At 35.3% G+C, this 18,769-nt stretch overlaps 2 protein-coding genes across 2 annotated transcripts; both read left to right on the top strand.

Annotated features, from left to right (window-relative positions):
- Positions 1-5,412: 5,412 nt before the first annotated feature.
- On the top strand, positions 5,413-14,628 carry LOC132036093 (uncharacterized). The gene is made up of 8 exons (XM_059426326.1): positions 5,413-5,872; positions 6,899-7,033; positions 7,196-7,375; positions 7,614-7,675; positions 7,803-7,960; positions 13,266-13,414; positions 13,796-13,939; positions 14,208-14,628. The coding sequence occupies exons 1-8, from the start codon at positions 5,519-5,521 to the stop codon at positions 14,391-14,393; spliced, it is 1,368 nt and encodes a 455-aa protein (XP_059282309.1). The 5' UTR covers positions 5,413-5,518; the 3' UTR covers positions 14,394-14,628.
- A 402-nt stretch (positions 14,629-15,030) lies between these two features.
- LOC132036092 (peptide-N4-(N-acetyl-beta-glucosaminyl)asparagine amidase A) lies at positions 15,031-16,968 on the top strand. The gene has a single exon (XM_059426325.1). The coding sequence runs from the start codon at positions 15,121-15,123 to the stop codon at positions 16,861-16,863; it is 1,743 nt and encodes a 580-aa protein (XP_059282308.1). The 5' UTR covers positions 15,031-15,120; the 3' UTR covers positions 16,864-16,968.
- The last annotated feature ends 1,801 nt before the right edge of the window (positions 16,969-18,769 follow it).

Raw genomic sequence — 18,769 nt, 5'->3', positions numbered from 1 at the left:
TGTGATTATTATGTTTAAGTAATTACTTCACGATCCACATGAATTTGTTATTCTTAGTATATGATTATTCTCTTAACTTCTTAATAACCTCGATGGATTAACTTTGTAAATTCCTAGGTTTAAAAAAAGTAGGTTTAATGTCCTAAAGGACAATGTTGGCGTGGTTACGGGGGTGTGGTTAAAGAAGACGCTATTAAGAACAAAGGTTAAGAGAAAGAGATGAACGGTATAACAAAATTCGTTCCGGACAAAAAATCATAAAAAAAAAAAAAAAAAAAGTTTGGGAGATAACGAGAAAATTAGTTATAACTACATAATAAGAAATTTGGGAGAGAGGAAGTAAGGTAGGATTGTTAAAAATTTATTTAAAAACAACTTTAATTTCTGCTTTGTCCTTTGAACTTTTCTTAATATAAAGAACATTATTGAAAAATTTACTACCCCCGTGTGTCGTCACGAGCCGAAGCTGAGAACCAGTTAACCGATTAATCGATTCAGGTTAACCGTTTATTATATCTTGGTCCGGTTTTAATTTTGGAACTTAATTGGTTAAACCGGTGAAAATCGGAAGGCGGGTGGAATTAATTTTTTTTTTAAATGAGCCGTTAGAGCTCTCTGTTGGGCCGTCAACGGTCCATTTGCAAAAATAGCCGTTGCACAAACGGTCCCAAACCCATATTTTGGCCCCCCCAACCCCCCAAACTTTTTTTTTAACACTTTAACCCATTCCCCACCCCTATATAAACCCCTCTCCATTTTCATTTTAATCCACACTGATTCACTCTTCTCTTTCTCTCAATCGCTCAATTATAGTTATTTTGCAACAATTAGCCACTTTAAATTTCTCTCAATTAAATATTAGAAAGATTTATTATAGTTTCAATTATTAATTTTGCAATTATAATATTGTTCGTGAGTTGGTGATTTTGCAACAATCCAAAGTAGCTTCGGTGGATTTGCAATTCTAGCCGCCTTCACTTTGTTGGAAATTAGTCCGGCAATTTGGTACCTTCGTTCCAATTCTATCTTTATTTTTCGCAATTTAATTTACGCAATTTAATTCTAGCAATTTAATTTGTTGCAATTTATTTTCTTGTGATTTATTTGAGTGTGATTTAAATTAATTCTATTTAATAATGGCGAAGAGATTTAGAAGCAGTTAGGTAGTAGTGGTATTGTTAGGTGGGTTTAATAAGGAAACATTTGTGGAAGAAACACATAATTTAGGTATTGATGTTGGTGGAAATAATTCACTTTTAGGTCATGAGGCAATGCAACAACATTATACCGACACTTTTAATGAAATTGATGATGATGAAACACAAGCCCCCGAAAATCCCATAGGAGATACAGGTCCTGCACAATCACATACACAAGATAAACCGCCTAGAACTCGTAAGCCAACCGCTAAAATTTGAAAATTTATGACTAAGGATAAGAAAAGCCAAACAGTTAAATGTAACATATGTAAACAAATATTTGCTTTTAGGCAAGCGAGAGAACTAGTAAGGATGGTGGAACGGGTACACTAAATGGTCATATGAGAAAGAAACATATGGATGTTTTGGGAGAGCAAACGGGTTCAAATGTGAAGGGTATTCAAATGACGATAGACCTACGAACCGGTAAAATTTTTAAGTATGACAAGAAAAAAGAGCGTGTAGAAATAACTAAAATGGTAGCTTATGATTGTTTACCATTTTTCTTTCCTTCGGGTTTGGGGTTTGTTACTTACATTCAACGTTGTTATAATCCGTTATTTGAGGGTATTCCTAGAAGTACTTGTAGAGTGGATGTTATAGATTTGTATAAAAAATATAGATTTTATTTGCGCCATGTATTTAATTCTTTAAATTGTAATTTTTCTCTTACCGCTGATTTAGGTCTTAGTCTTAACAAGTTAGATTTTTTTTGCTATTACATGTCATTGGGTTGATGATAATTGGGTTATGCAAAAAAGAATTATAGCTTTTTTATATGATGAAGGAGAGGTCGTCACGATGGAAAATTTTAGGCCGATTCAATGTGTACTATTATGAGATTTTTTAACATTTATAGAAAAACACTTTGTATTGCTTTAGATAATGCTTCTAATAATACAAAGGCGATTGGTCTTTTAAAAGAGAATTAAACCCTCCTCTAAAAAATATTTTTCATGTGAGATGTAGTTGTCACATTTTAAACTTAATTGTTAAAGATGGTCTTGTGTGTTTTGACGATTCTATTCAAAAAGTTAGAGAGGCGGTTGCGTTTCTTTTTGTAATCGATAGGGAAGACTTAGAGATTTTAAAAATTGTTGTGTGGAAAATAACCTTAGACCTAGAAAAATTCAAGTAGAAATTGAGATTAGGTGGAACTACACTTACATTATGCTACAACAAGCATATGAGTATAGGATTCTCATACAACAAGTTCACAACAAATATAATATTAATAATGATGATTGGTTAAATTTTACGCATTGGGAAGATGTTAAGGAATGTGTTGAACTCTTAGAAAATTTTTATAATGCAACTCTTGCTTTTTCTAAACAATTCTATCCCACGGTAACCGAAATTTTAGCCTACTTAGCGAAAATAGCTAGAGTTTTACAAGAGTATAAATATAAACCCGGTTATCAAGCGGCTATTTTTGATATGACAACAAAATTTAAGAAGTATTTTTTTTCCATCCCAACTTTATTTATATTGGGTTCTCTTTTAAATTCTTGTTTAAAAGTGTCTTATACTAAAGCATTGGTTAATCAAATTTATACATTTTTAGAAATTGAAGAAGGAGTTTAACCATCTTTAGCTGAAGCCAACTCGCTATTGATGCCGAGTTTAGAAAGTTTTTTACTCATTATTCTAATTTGGAAGAACATGCTATACCCGTTACTCCACGCCCTACTACTTCTCAAAGTAGCAAAAAGAGCTTGTCGGGTTTGTCGCATTTAAAAGTTTTACATTCACATCCAACTCCTTCTTGTAATGCAAACTTTGATGAATATAACTTTTATTTGATGCAGCCAAATGTGGATATCAAGGAACTAGATGATTTGGACGTCTTAGCATGGTGGAAGAAGTACAAGGCAAGTCATCCGATACTCTTATGAATGGCTCGAGATATCCTTACGGTTCAAGTATCAACCGTGGCTTTGGAGAGCGCATTTAGCCAAGAAAGACAACAAATTGGAGACCATAGACACTCATTATCCGGCTTTAGCTTACAAGTACTAGTGTGCATTCGCGATTGGATTAGATCGGAGCGACGCAACCAAAACTTAGAAGCGGAGAAAGGCGAAGAGGTAGAGATTGAAGATTTGATAGCAAGTGGAGTGGATCAAATGGAAGACTTTGAATATATCTCCATGGTCGAATATGATATGGGAGAAATTAACCAAATGATTGAGAATTGGTGATTTTATTATTCTACTATTTCTTTACAACTCATGTATTATTTGCAAGTTAAAAAAAACTACAACTTGCAAATAAATGTTATCCAAGAATGAATAAAATGTATGGCTCATTGAGCTTTCTTCTATTTACTTGTGTTCATATTTTTACTTATATTAAGTTAGGAATATACTTAAAATATACTTATAATACACATCTACTTAAATTAAAAACTAGAAAGTTATATACGTGAAAAATAACTAAAATATACTAAGAATATACTTATAATATAAATATACTTAATTTATAAAATACGAATTTATAAACTTAGAAAAAAATTAAGCTATAAATAACTTAAGTTATAATATATAAGTATATATAGTATACATATTATAAACTTAGAAAAAAATTAAGGTATAAATAACTTAAGTTATAATATATAATATATATAGTATACATATAAGTTAAACATATATATATAAAAGTTATAAGTCAATATAGTATACATATAAGTTAAACATACATATATATATATATATATATATATATATATATATATATATATATATATATATATATATATATATATTATAACCTAAGTATATTGATATATATAGGTATATTCTTAGTATATTTTAGGTATATGTAGTATAATTAAGCATATAACTATATATGTATATATATATATATATATATATATATATATATATATATATATATATATATATATATATATATATTACATTTATAGTCATAAATATATAAACCTTACTTATAAATTTATATAACATATGTAAATATACCTACAATATACTAATAAATACTACTATAATATATATATACAAAAAAAACAAAAAAAAAAAGAGGTTTTTGACACTTTTGAACCTAAGGTCCGTTTCGGTTATTTAACCGGCAGAACGCAGTTAGTTAAACCCGATCACGATGGCGATTCCGGTTTTTAAACCGGAACCGGCGGTTTGATAGCCGTTACGGTCCTATCTCGATTCAAACCGGTTAACAGGTTTACTTTTTTATATTTTGAACCCTTTAGCATTGTTCTCAGGCGAATATTGTCGTCAAGAATAGTATAATCACAAAGCTTTATCGTGTTATACACCCTCTCAATAGTTATCCATACAAATATATGATGCTTAAGTGTGCATAGAGGTCAAAAATTATAATAATATTAACCCTCTCTACTAGTCCCATCTTGCCGATTATACGTTAAGCTTCGGAGGGTCTTATAACTCGTTTGTACTATTTTGAAGTAGAATTATTTTGTACTGGCAGTTGTTGGCTAGTACTATAATTTTCCACCATCATTCATTTATATTAAATGAAAATATTTTAACGAAAAGGTATTTTATGAAATAAGGGTGGAGAAGAAAAATGCTACTCATATTCTTATCAAAGTCCAGTGTCACAAAAAAATTACTCCGTTTAAATGGTCTACTAGGAAAGGAGGGGAAAAAACTAGAAATAAAATCCCGTACTTGTTAGTGTCTCATTTCCATCCTTCCATCCTAAAAGTAATGTCACCAATACTATTTGGGATTAAGTAATAATATCTTAGTTGATTATTTCTAAATTCTTAACTATAAGATTCATAATAACTTTATCTTCCTTTTTTTTTTTTTTTTTTTAAAATTATATAGTGGATAGGAGAAGGGAAAAGCATGAATTACAAGTTGCGGAATTGAATTGCTCGCCAATTATCTAATTTTCTCATTATGTAAAATTCACTTTAAAAGTTTAAGAAATTGATGTCTTGGGTCATTTGGTACGCGGACTAAATTATCGCGGGATTATAATCCCAGATTGAGATAATCTCAAAATTATAATTTCGGGATTAATTTATTCTATCTCCTAGATGAGATAAAATAATCCTAAGGTTAGTCGGATAACGTGAGATATCCATCTTTAAGATTGTGCTTCATTTTATAATCTGTTTGGTCAAAGGTATAAATTTATACCATGCACCGAACTACGTGTCAAAAAAGTCCAAACATCGCACAAGCAAAGTATATATAAAGAAAAAACTGTACAATTATATAACAGAAGTAGGGCCCCTCTCTGTGACAAATTTCCGATTTCCAATCTCCGATTAATCTCACTCTAATCTTCCCAGCTAACCGTTAATCATAATGGCCCGACGAAACCATACAACAGAGCTTGGTTGCATAGCCTGCGACGATTTAACAGAACTCGGTGCAGGCAAAGAAGGTTGGCTTATAAACAACCCTAATCTCCTTACTGCACTCGACACTCATTCTATTGCATTAGCCAATCGCTCTCTTGTTCTCATTCTTCACTGGTCTGAAGGATCCGACCCGGTTGGGAATCGGGTTAAGATCGTACCCGAACTCTCACCGATTGAAGCTGAGTATATATCTGCTATTGAGTGGTTAGTGTTTGATGATATTAAAGTTGTTGGTTTGGGTACTTCTCGTGGGTATTTGTTGATTTATTCTCTCCGTGGCGATCTCATTCACAAACAGGTAACAATTTGCAAATGCAGTGGATTAGTTACTGTTGTCTTTTTTTTCTTTTTTCTTTTATGATAGTAATAAATGTACGTTGTGAATTTGGTTTGAGACTGATTGGTATATGAAAGAAGCTGTTTGAGGGGGAAAATTGGGGTTATGTAGCCGACTACAACAACAACATACACAGTGTAATTCCACAAGTGGGATCTCGGGGAGGGTGCGCAGACCTTACCCCACATTTGTGGGGTAGAGAGAGGTTATTTCTGATAGACCCCGGCTCAGAAGAAGTGTAACCAAAGCAGGATAGACAGGAAAATAACGGCAGTAGAATAGCAAGATAAACAAAGGAAATGAAGTAACGGGTAGTGGTAAAATAGAAGAATAGGAATACTATGCGAATACTAGGTAAGACTACTAAATAAGGAGAAGATGAGAAGAGGAACAACAATATACCCTGTTGAATCCCACAAAGTGGGGTCTGGGGAGGGTAGAGTGTACGCAGACCTTACCCCTAAGTGAATTGTAGTAATTGAGGAGCTGATTGATTTCTGAGGAAGCAGTGGAATTCACATTCAGAAAGAATTTTAGTGAAGTTGCATATGTGCTTGGATTATATTAGACATTAGTTTTTTCTTCCACTTGCAAATGTTATTTGTAATTGGATCCTGCTACTCTTAATTTTGCTATATAAAAGTTTTATGCTTCTTATTTGTCATTTATGATGGAGTCATTCTCAAATAAAGGAAAAAGAATTGTTTGTGGTCACTATGTGCTTTTTGGTTTTGTTTTGACAATCATGGTGGGCCAGCTTGCGCACCTAACTAATTCCACGAGGTATTTGCCACCTCCCACCAGCACATGTACCATGTAACTCTGTCTACCAAGGCTTGGACAGGTGGTCATTACGTACTTTCTCTTTCAGTTTGACATCTAAACTAATTATGCTATGTAGTAAAACTAGATTTTGGAACGGTTTGTTGTTTTCTTTTGCTGTACCATAAGATAATTAGTGAACTTGCTGGAACTTCTGTGTGGCAGATAGTAAGTCCTGGAAAGATTCTCAGATTGAGAGTCCGTGGTACCAAGAGAGATCTGACCCAAGATGCATCAGCAGAAGAGGTCTGTGTTGTTATGTCAGGTGTTATTGCTCGGTTTGATGGATCAGACTTTCAGGTACTCGAATATTCTCGCTGTTACAAGTTACGTTAGTTTTTCTTCATCAATTATGATGTGAGAACATTTATTTTTAAATTTACATCTCCGTTTAGATCTCGAAACATGAAGTTTAGGTTCTCATATTCCATACTGCTAATTCATGTCCGCAACAAAATGCAGAATATGCTTCAGAGGTGGTTTCGAGAAAGACATTCCCAGTTCTGGGATCAGGGAGATTCTGAAAATTCTACAGATACTTTTGGTAGACTTCCATACCAGCTATGGAATGTTAGCAAGTATGGGGCGTGTGTTGATGCTGCTATTACTGGTCTGATGCCCCCTCCTCTGCTGGAGCTCCAGGTAATATTTTGATTTCTCGCTGCATTTCTTCTCTTCCTTTTATACAAGGGACAAACCCCCCCCCCGCCCCCACAAGAAAAAAAAAAAAAAAAAAGCCACGGCTTCACCTATAGGTGTGCACACACCAAAATGAATTTTTACTGTTCCAGTGAGATGCTATTTTTGTTCTATGACTTTCGGAAATTTTCTGAAGTTGTTATTCTGGTATTTGAATTCAGCTGCTTTTATTGTTGGGCAGTCAAGTCAGCATTATTATTGCGCAATCACTGTTGGAGATGATGCTGTGATTTCTGCTTATCGGTTAGTCTGCAGTATATTATTTACAGTTTATGATTCTTGATCATTTAATTTTTCTATCTAAAATTACTGTTCAGATCCCGTTTCTTACTATATTTTACTAAATTGGATTTCCCTTTGCACTTTCAAGACTTTCTGTAGACCGAAGCCGATCAATAGTAGGGGCTATTCTCTCAAAGGTTGTGCCTGCAGCCTTTTCGACAATAACTTCTATCTCAAAAATGTTATGGAGAAGTGATCCAACTCCCGCAAAACAACCAGAACCAAAACCTCAGCCTTTTGCTCGAGGTAGATGGTACTTCTTCATTGTTGAAAGAATTTCTTATTCCGTTCTCTCTATGTAGTTAATTTAATAGCTAAAGGTTCGTGTATCACTGCTTTTACATGTCAAATGCGCTCAATCTCTTTCACCTTCCAAGCGTCCTGCCATGCTTTGTTTGCTTCTTTGAACTTCCATCTAAAGATCACGATTGAAAGGAAGTGTTCTTTTCTACAAGTTTATCTTCGAGTTGGAAGTAGTTTGTAAGCCATTGGGCAGCAATTGACATTGATCAATTATATAGTAGTTGTTGCCAAAAGTTAGTTATAAAGTCTGGGAGTTGGCGGGGGCGTGTTTGGTGTAATGAATGATCATCTTAATTTAAAGATCTGATCCACTGATTCTAAAGGTTGAATTGGAGATATATTGTCACGACCCTAATTACCGATCGTGCGGACACCTACCTTATTAGCACTAGTAGGCGAATCCTTACCTGTTAACCCATTAATCATTAGCCAATTTCAACTTCTCTAATCATTTATTAACAATCAATAGATAAGTGAATGAATGAATAAATAAAACAATTCATAATTAATAGATAATATAAGTGCAGAAGTCTTATCTATTACACCCCCAAGATCTGAAAGTCATCGTACAAGGACTCTAACCAATGATGTCTAAAGAATGAAGTATATCTCAACTATAATAACTAATAATGTCTGGAATAAAAATAGACATCTGGAAAGAGAGATCTTCAGGTGGCATGGCATGGATAGAAGCTCACCCTTGGATCTGATCGAGCAAACTACTTCGAGCTAGAGATGTAATCGGATGAAATCTACGGAACACAATCTGCGCTCAAGGGTGCGAAGGTAGTATCGGTACAAACACTATGTGTCTTAGAAAAGCATCATAGGCCGACTAAGATTAGGTCGTATATCGGTATAAAATCAACAAGATAAACAAATAGACACTTAATACTCGAATCCGAGTCATAGAATATCCCGTAACGAGTCACGACCTAAGATGAAGCTTCTAAAGCCACAAGTCTTGTCTAGTCTCGATAATCTCTTTGATAATCGCGAGCCTAAGTTCCTTCCTAGGTATAATCCACGATTTAACTCGATCAATGATCATATCAATACCATAATAGTTTCAACGAAACACACCAAAATCAAAACTAAACGAGCCATATAATAATGCAGAATAAAATGTAATGATGTGTAGTGCACAATATATTGATGTGCAATGCAATGTAATGCAATGCCTTGACGAATACACCACACACATGCTAGCGATGTCATAGCTCATAGTCATGACTGCGGGGGACCCGTGGTGTCCGTGTGCCGTTCTTGTACGTTGCGGCGTGCAACCCGCTTTACTCGTTGTGGAATTACTCCTCGGACTCGAGCCATAAATCCTTGTCTCCGGAAAGAACCTCGGACGCGGGCCATATCAATATATCCCTCGTTTCCAGAACGAACCTCGGATCACGAGCTCACAACTAGGCCACATCCTCACCCTCGGTCAAATGTGCCTTTTCATATGTATAGTAACACTGTCACATCACTGTCAATGATCGATTCGTCGAAGTACCATGTATCAAATAGTATCCACAAGTGCAACAAGAAGATTATATTAACAACCGCTAATTTCATCACAATGTATGTCTCAATGTATTCCATCACTAGTATGTATGGACTATGAACAATTAGCAATATCAATGTCAAACACAAGGCATCGTGCCCCAAGTCTTTCATAAATCGTTTAGAACCATATGAGTGTATGAATGCATAAATGAGTGTAAACGTGATAAATCAATGCAAACCAATAAAGCAGCGTGAAGGTACAAGTCAAAGCCAAGTCATATCGAGACTTGGATCAACTCAACCGTGAATGAATCATACAAAGCCGTCTCAACCAACACGAGAGTCTATGTCCCTCTTGCTTCCGCATATAGCAAGTACGCCTCGCGACAAAGTCTTGTATCACCAAGAAGCTTCAACTTTTCTATATATTAGCATCGACGGTAAATCATACATCAAGTTTTCATCTCGTATTGTCATAAGTTTATATCACTGATTCAAGCACAAACACATTATCCTTCCTTTCTCCCAGATAATATATGTCCTGATAAGAAAGCGAGTACAACATGACAATTTAGGCAATTAAGTCAAATCACAATAACAGGACAACAAGCCACCATCCACAACAATCAACCGACTACAAATCCATCCCGAATCGCCACAGTATGAATACAACTACACCTCACATTTTAGTACATAAAGTAATGGCGACGAGCTCACAAAATCAGAAGTCATACCAACCTAGCTAATATCCAATCAAAACACCATGTTCGAAAACCTAATCATGCTTTCTCCCATCAATTACACACCTGATACATACGTTTCGCTAATCAAAGTCTAACTAAAGTAAGCCATAACCTACCACGGAATCGAAGCATGCCAGTCTCGAATCGCCAAACCTTAGCCTTGCCTTCCTCTTTGGAGAACCTCAAAACGATTAACGTCTATCAAATATGAATTCTATGTCAGAATACGAATCTAAGAATACCCATATTGCCATAGTTTTACCCAAAACCCAAAAATGGACCTAAAATAGCCAAACCCGAGCCACAAGGGCAAAACTGTAATTTTATTGAAAATTCAGATACAATATAGTCAAAATAGTACTCTACGAGTCTAAACGAGTCCAACGATAGCCATAATGCTATACCTTTAGAAAAATACCCAAAATACCCCTACAATGTGAATCCGGGTTCATGAGGGTAAACGGGAAATTTAGTGCACAATTATGTTACCCATCATCTAGTTAACCTTGATCTTAATTTCATGGAATTCTATTCATCTGAGATATCCTAATTCATCTTTTCTATTTTTAGCCCTAGGGTTCTTAACCCATTAGTTCTTCACAAATAGTGTGTAGGATGACTACGAGATGATGATAATCGACAATTAAATAATGAATACTAGGTTAGAATCTTACCCCAAAGTGCTTGTGAATGATTTTCCATTGTTATCTCCCAACCCCTCAACTATTGAAGGTTTCATCAATTCTTGGGTTCTAATCTTGCACCCACCATTAATGGAGCTTTAAAATAATCATGGAACTTGGAGAAGAAAGGAAAAAGAGCAAATAAAGATGGGGACTTACTCTCCAAGATGCTTTCACCAAAGAATGGAATGAATTTTGCCTCTCTCTCTCTTGAAAACTGACTTTGGGGTCTTGTGGATAATGGTTCGGAGTTGGGGTATGAAAATAGGACTTTCTGATCCCGTTGGCCGCTGCGGCGGTCTCCAGATCGCTATAGCGGCCTCTTGGTCTCTACAGCGGACCTGCTGGAACAATCCACACTAAAAAGGGCATAACTCCCTCATCCGGAGGCGAAACGCGACGATTCTTTTTGCTATGGCTTCGTAATTTCGATACGGATCTAATGGTTCAAACCTCACTGAAAACAAAGGTCGTTTGATCAATCTGGAGCCGTTTCTATCCACAGACCTACGGCGAAAACATCGAATAAGAGCGCGACAAAACCTAAACCCATCTGAAACTCTTCGGAACCTCACCAAAACTTGTGGACAAGTTCAAAATCATCATATTAACATGTTGGAACTTCCAAAACATTGACACGGGGTCATCCTAACCCGACGTTGACCGTGGTCAACTCTAACTCGCTAACTTAACTAGCTTCTCCATCAATGACTCAATTTACACTCGAATCTTGCGGAAACCAACCCAATGACTTCATTAAGTCATAGATCATACTAACGGGACTTGGGGAAGGGTCAGCAAGGTTAAATGGGTCAAAACACTATAATAACTAAAAGGGTCGTTACATATATGGTAGTTGGAGAAAAAGGGCAACATCAAGAATTGATAAAGTAATATTTCATTTAAAAAATAAATAAATTACCAGTTTCAAAAAAAAAAAAAAATATAAAAAAAGTACAAAAAGTACCAAGATGGTACAGGATACAGAAGTCCGACTACCACCACTGACATGACAAAACTACAAATCTCCTATCTGTTTTAGAAAGTTCATATATTGCTCCAAATTTTCCATGACACTGCTTTTACACGAGAAATACAAATTCAAACGACAACTATGTTTAATCCCCGATATATGTTGCCTTTCCCTTCAAAGCAGACCTTATTCCTCTCCAACCAAATTGTCCATAAAATGCAAAGAGGAACTGTTCTCCGTACTGCTTGTTTACTTTTAGCCATTTTTTGATAGTGCCAACTCTCCAACAAGCTCCTAATATTGGGAGGCATTACCCATTTAATACCATACATATTTAAGAAGAGCTCCCAGCATTGTCTTGCCATCTTGCAGTGAATGAGGAGATGATTGACTGTCTCTAGTTCTTGTTCACACATATAGGACCTATTGCTTAAAGCAGAGTAAGACTATATATCTGATTCCACCAGAATTAAATAGGTGTCTTTAATTCAGTCAGTTTCAATGTGATAATAATGTTTGGTCAATTAAAGACAATATATCTTTTTGGCCAATAGCCAACTATTATTTCGATAATGCTCAATCGTATGATAATCAGCTATCTAAATGATTAAAGCAGTTCTGTTATGCAAAATTGATGGCCTAAACTGAATTCTTTTAATTTGAAAGCTTATTAACGTGGATAAAGGGTCTGAAAGTTTTGAAAACTATGTATTTCTTTCTCGTCCCTTCTCCCCTTCCGTCTCTCCCTCCCTGTTAATTGCAGTACTAATTATAATTTATAACTTTCATTCATGCAATGAATTCATGTATTTTAGATGTATAGGCTATTGGTTCAAAGATTCAACCTCTTCTCTCTTTTTTCCCCTGAATTAGTTACAACATGTTTTTAACTAATGTAGCTAGTTGGAGAAAAAGTTAAAATGGGGTTGGCAGTTGGCACTTTGGTGCAAGTTGGAGAGTGTATACGAGGAAAATGGTATGATAGAATTTATCAGTACACTATCAGTACGCAACAACAGTGATTCTTTATAGAGACTTCTCCTTCTTCTGTATAGGGGTCTTTTTGTGCAGGCTCTGCTCACTCTTGTAATACAATCGGGGCTGTATGTGTGAACTGTGAAGTGGAGAAAGCTGAAGTTATTTTCTGGCTTCCTTTGCTCCTTAGTTTTCAGTGGAAGTCCTAGCTTCTCAATCTTTCACCTGATAATATAAACTTTAGCTGTTCTTTTTTGGCTTCCATGTTTTACGTAATTGTACTTCAGATTTTATCATATTCTATTGGAGTATCTAATTGGATTTCGATATAGCTGACACAATTTTATGGTAAATTTTTCTATTTTTGGCAGCTTCCCCTTTGACTTGCTTTAAGGATTACCCTAGAAAGGGTGTGAAGCTCACATTATCACCTAGTGGCACTTTGGCCGCAATAACTGATTCTCTTGGTCGTATCTTACTCTTAGACACTCAGGCCCTTGTGGTGGTCCGTCTGTGGAAGGTTCTTTCTATGCACCTATTTATAATTACGTGTTTATTTTTTATTTTTTATTTTCCTTATTCAAAAAAAAACAAAAACAAATTACGTGTTTAGTTTTTATATATATATATATATATATGTATATATATATCCAAATTGTTAATGGCTATATAAGTGGCTAAGAAAATATACTTGTGCAATTTCAGTAGAATAATGTTTGATAATTACTTACACTGAATCGATTTTTCATATAAGAACTGAATGTGATTATTGACTGGAATTTGGATTTAGCAAATGATTTTGAGTAGTTCAGGTGAAATTATCCAAAGCAAACAAGCTCTAAGGCCTTAGTATATTTTCAGGTTTACTGCCTGATATAATGATGAACATATTGGTTTGCAGGGTTACCGTGATGCAAGTTGCCTCTTTGTTGAGATGCTTGCCAAGAAAGATGTGGAAACGTCTAGATCTGCTTACCATGAACACTTGAAGAGTGATTATTGCCTCTGTCTAGCGATTCATGCACCGCGCAAAGGGATTGTTGAGGTAGTTTACTGCAGTCTCTGCGATAACACTCTTCTCATTCCTCTCAGCTCCACATATACGTTTATGCTTCAGACTTCTTAATACAGCCACAATTACCATCCTTCTCTAAAATTATTATTATCGTAAACCACAAATGCATATCTGTGTCATTTGTTGACTGCTTGTGAAAACTGTATCTGATAATCTTTTTCCGAGTAAACTCTAGGTTATTGTATGTGTGGAGATGCATTGGAGATTATGCTTTTGACACTTGAGTTTATCACTGCAGATATGGCAGATGAGGACCGGTCCGCGTCTTCTAACTATTCCATGTGCCAAAGGTAGCAAGATTTTGCAGCCTACATATAGATTTGCCTCATCAGATGTGTCTGCGTCTTCTTATGTACCATTGGAACTTTTCTTTCTGAATGGAGACTCCGGTCAACTCTTCGTTTTGAACCGATCTCTTAATTGACACTATATATTAAATTCAAAAGAATACGAGAATTACAGATTAGGGCTTCGGAGCTGCCTGTACAGAATGTAAATTTCATTTGTTTGTTACTCTTTACGAATTCCCCTTTCCCCAAACTTCCAAAGGAAACAAAAGGAGGTAAAACATCCCATAGCTAATATTGTAATGTTATCATATTTCTGTAATGTTACTTTGTCTAACTAATAAAGTTTAACGGCTTATTTGGTTCACGTTATCTAACTGTTAGATTTAATTATATATCCTACGTCATTTATATAATGCAGGTATATGTGAAATATGTTAAAATTGATATCGAGCTATATTAGGTAAACATAAAGGATAATAAGGTAACATACAGCTGTTAAAATTTGTACATGTTTTAGGTCTATTGAAGTTGGAGGAGAATACAAATCCTTGCGATTGGATCTTTCATGACTCATCATTGTCTGTCTAGTTTCATGCTAGTTTTTGTCATACTATTTCAAGATCCATTTTAATTGCTCTACCTTTTTGGGATCTTCACGAATTGTATCATAATCTGATCTCATGCAAGTTATTATTCTCATATATTTCGGTTACTTATTTGGGTAGTGGCTAGAGATATATGATAGAGTGAAGTCATCATTTTGGTGAGAACTAGGTAAGAATTTCACTTTCATAGGACATTGTTTCCTGCTCCAAAATCCAAACATCCATTAACAACCACACGTTGTCTTGCATACCATTTATGGCTCTCTCTTTCTTCTCTTTCCTGTTCTTTTTCACTTGCTTCTCAATACTGCAAGTACCATTCTTTTCCACAGCAACACTCCACAAAGCAGCTCTCTTTAGACCAAAAATCACCACTCAGCTAGACTTTATATCCAAGAATGACACTCCCACGACCTATTTTGAAGTCACTAAGCCTATAAAGTTACCAAAAACCAAATCTTGCTCCTACTTAGTCCTCAAACATGACTTTGCTTCCACATATGAGAAACCACCAGTCCAAGCAAATTACACACCTCCTTCAAATTGCTCATCTCAAAAGTTTTCCAAGATTGTTCTTGAATGGAAAGCAAAGAGTAAAGGAAGGCAATTTGATCGAATTTTCGGGATTTGGCTGGGTGGGGTTGAGATTTTAAGGAGTTGCACGGCAGAGCCAAGGCCTAATGGGATTATTTGGACTGTCAAGAAGGACATTACTAGGTATTATTCTTTGCTCATGACCAATCAAACTCTTTCTGTTTATATTGGTAACATCGTTGATAGTAAATATACTGGGGTGTATCATGTGGAATTTTTTTTCCATTTCTATCCTGCTGATAAAGAACTGATTTTGGGTAATTCTGGGGCTGATTTAATCTTACCCATTTCAAGAAATCTGCCATTAAATGATGGTTTGTGGTTTGAGATTGAGAATTCTACAGATGTACAGTCAAAGGAGTTCAAAATCCCACAAAATGCATACAGGGCTGTACTGGAAATTTATGTTTCCTTCCATGAGAATGATGAATTTTGGTATGGAAATTTGCCTAATGATTATATTACCGCAAATAATCGGACAGACATCGCGGGGAATGGTGCTTTTAGGGAGGTTTTAGTAAGTTTGGATGGTGATGTAATTGGTGCAATTTGGCCTTTTACTGTGATATATACTGGAGGTATCAATCCCCTATTGTGGAGACCAATCAGTGGAATTGGCTCATTTGATCTTCCTTCATATGACATTGAAATTACACCGTTGTTAGGAAAGATTTTAGATGGAAGTTCTCATAATTTTTCATTCAGTGTCACAAATGCTTTGAATGTGTGGTATGTCGATGCAAATTTGCATCTTTGGTTGGATAAAAAGAGTGTAAAAACAGAGGGAAAGTTGTTGGAGTATAGTAGTTCGCCCCTTTCATTTTCTCTCGCGAGCAATTTTACTGGCCTTGATGGATCCTTTGCCACAAATGCTCATAGGTCGATCTCATTAACTGGATGGGTAAAATCATCTTATGGAACAGTGACTACAAATTCATCTCAAAGTTTAAGTTATAATAACAACATTATGATGGGAAATGACGCGAACTTGCAAATTGTTGATCAGAAAGTTGACTTTAATGACACGGTTTATGCAAAGACGCGGTCTTTTCCTGTTCAGGTTCTTGAATCCTTCAAGAAGTTTCGGTTTCACTTGTACTCAGATGGTGTTGAGATAGGAGATCAAAGCTATGCTTCTATCTCGAATGTGACTTTGATATTCAATGAAAAGAGGTTGAAGAGGTCGAAGTACGGATCCTCAGCCAGCTCGGTTCACAATCTACAGAAAGCGCAGGGATATATGTTTTTAAAGGACCAGTCGATAGACAGTGGACTTGGGAGCACACAACAAACGTATAAATATGACGACGATTATTCAGGCTGCTACTTCAGGAACATAAGCAGCTCAAATTACACAGTGCTTTATGACAAGGTGCTCAATAGTTGCAGCAAATTGAGCACTTAAAGAACTCACGCAAATGCACTGATTCTGCAGTGCGCTTTTTTCATTCTAGCATTTGTTAAAGCTTTGGCTTTGTGGTATAAAAGAGAGCCTCAAATAATTGCACAACCCTGATATGCGCTGCAGTTTTTAGGTCATTTTGTTAATAGAGGCGAAATTAAAATTTTGAGGTTATGGGTTCTGGATAACTTATTTAGACATAATAAGGGATTTTTTATGCATGAAATAAAGTGTCTGAGCCAAAATGACTGAGTTCTGCTGAATCTATTGATAGGCCTATAACTACACCCATGATTTTGTAGCCGGGCTAGGATTCATGTTCCTGAGAGCAGGGAGGACTTAAACATGTGAATAAACCAGCGTGGTTGTTACTATTCATAAACTTTTTAGAGATTTGTTTTTTTTTTTTTTTATTTTTTTTTTTTATTTTTTTTTTTTTTTTTTTTTGTGAAAAACTGGAAATTTTGGGTGAAACTCTACAATTTTTTTTTTTGTTGCAAAAGCCACCTAGGATTCAAACCTTAGAAAGGATCTCAACTTTTTGTAGTCCATCACCTGCTATATCTATAGCTCGAACTCTTCAAAATTGTCATCGGGATCCTCTAAAACTAAATTTTTTTTAAGGATCCAACACCGAGATGAAAATATTTTTAAAGAGTGAAAAACGTAGCCTACTTAAAAACCAACTATTTGACAGCGACAAAATACATATGGTATTGCAAGTCACAAATAAGAAAAGCAGCAAAACGGATCGTCATGCCAGTGACCCCAACTACCACTATGTTATTAAAAAGAAAAATGAGAATTTCTCCTGGATGTTTATTCCCTTAATTTGGCCCAGCATGTCTCATTGCTGGTCTCCAATTTATCCTTTACGTTATAAGCCTTGATTCTGTTTGACCAAATTAAATAAACAAAGATCTCAAATCTAATGCTTCCTCTCAATTACCTTTTTATATATGCTGATGAGTCACTACAGTATTAACAGCCATATTATGCTAAGCACTTACTCGATATCGGGTGAGAGTAAGCTTTTTCAGTGCATCAAGCATGATGAAAAGAGGTATTATGAGTGAAATAATCTTTTCACATTTCATGTATCTATTTTAAAACTTATATATTTTCACCTCATTTCATTTATAAGTTCAAACTCTACAAAAAATTCTTAATTAATTTAAACTCCAAGAAGAAATACTGAAGATTGAACTACATTTGACCTTTTTTTTTTTTTTTTTTGAACTCCAACACTGTGTTAGAGTATCACTTGTCTTGTCTAGATTAGGTAGAATGAATGTGCACAATTCTATTAGTGGTCCATGGGCTGTATGCGGAGACTTCAATGTTATCCTGGATGCTGAAGAAAAGAAAGGTGGTCGACCACACACTTTAGCTAAGAGTCTAGATTTCATGGACTACATGCAGGAGTGCGACCTGATGGATACTATATTTGTTATATCCCGCATTTTGTACGTCGGAATATTTTAAGTTGGTTGCGACAAGTTAAGAACAAGGCTACTTTTCCGACTTTGTTTTAAGGCATAAGTTACTTATGATTTTATTGGATGGAAATATTAAGGAAAATTTGGGGTTAAAAGTGGAATTATGGAAACTAATATTTCATGAAATATGGACCAAAAATGAATTATGGAAAGTTGAACATTTCATGAAAATTTGGGGCTAGAAGTGAAACAAATTTTCTGAAATAAGGGCCTAAGTGGCCGGCCAAAGAGAAGTGGGCCATAGGCCACATGGAAGTATTATATATGTGGTATTAGATGACCAAATTAATCATCTTCATCATTTCATCTCCTAGAAATTTCAAGAAACATGAAGAAAAAAAAAAGAAGGGAGAAAACGGCCAAGAGGGAACAAAACCGGCCTATGGAGTTGATCACAAAAAATTATTTTC

This window comes from Lycium ferocissimum, chromosome 11 (assembly GCF_029784015.1).
Source record: "Lycium ferocissimum isolate CSIRO_LF1 chromosome 11, AGI_CSIRO_Lferr_CH_V1, whole genome shotgun sequence".
Lineage (NCBI taxonomy): Eukaryota > Viridiplantae > Streptophyta > Magnoliopsida > Solanales > Solanaceae > Lycium > Lycium ferocissimum.
This window is presented reverse-complemented; position numbering and strand designations above follow the sequence as displayed.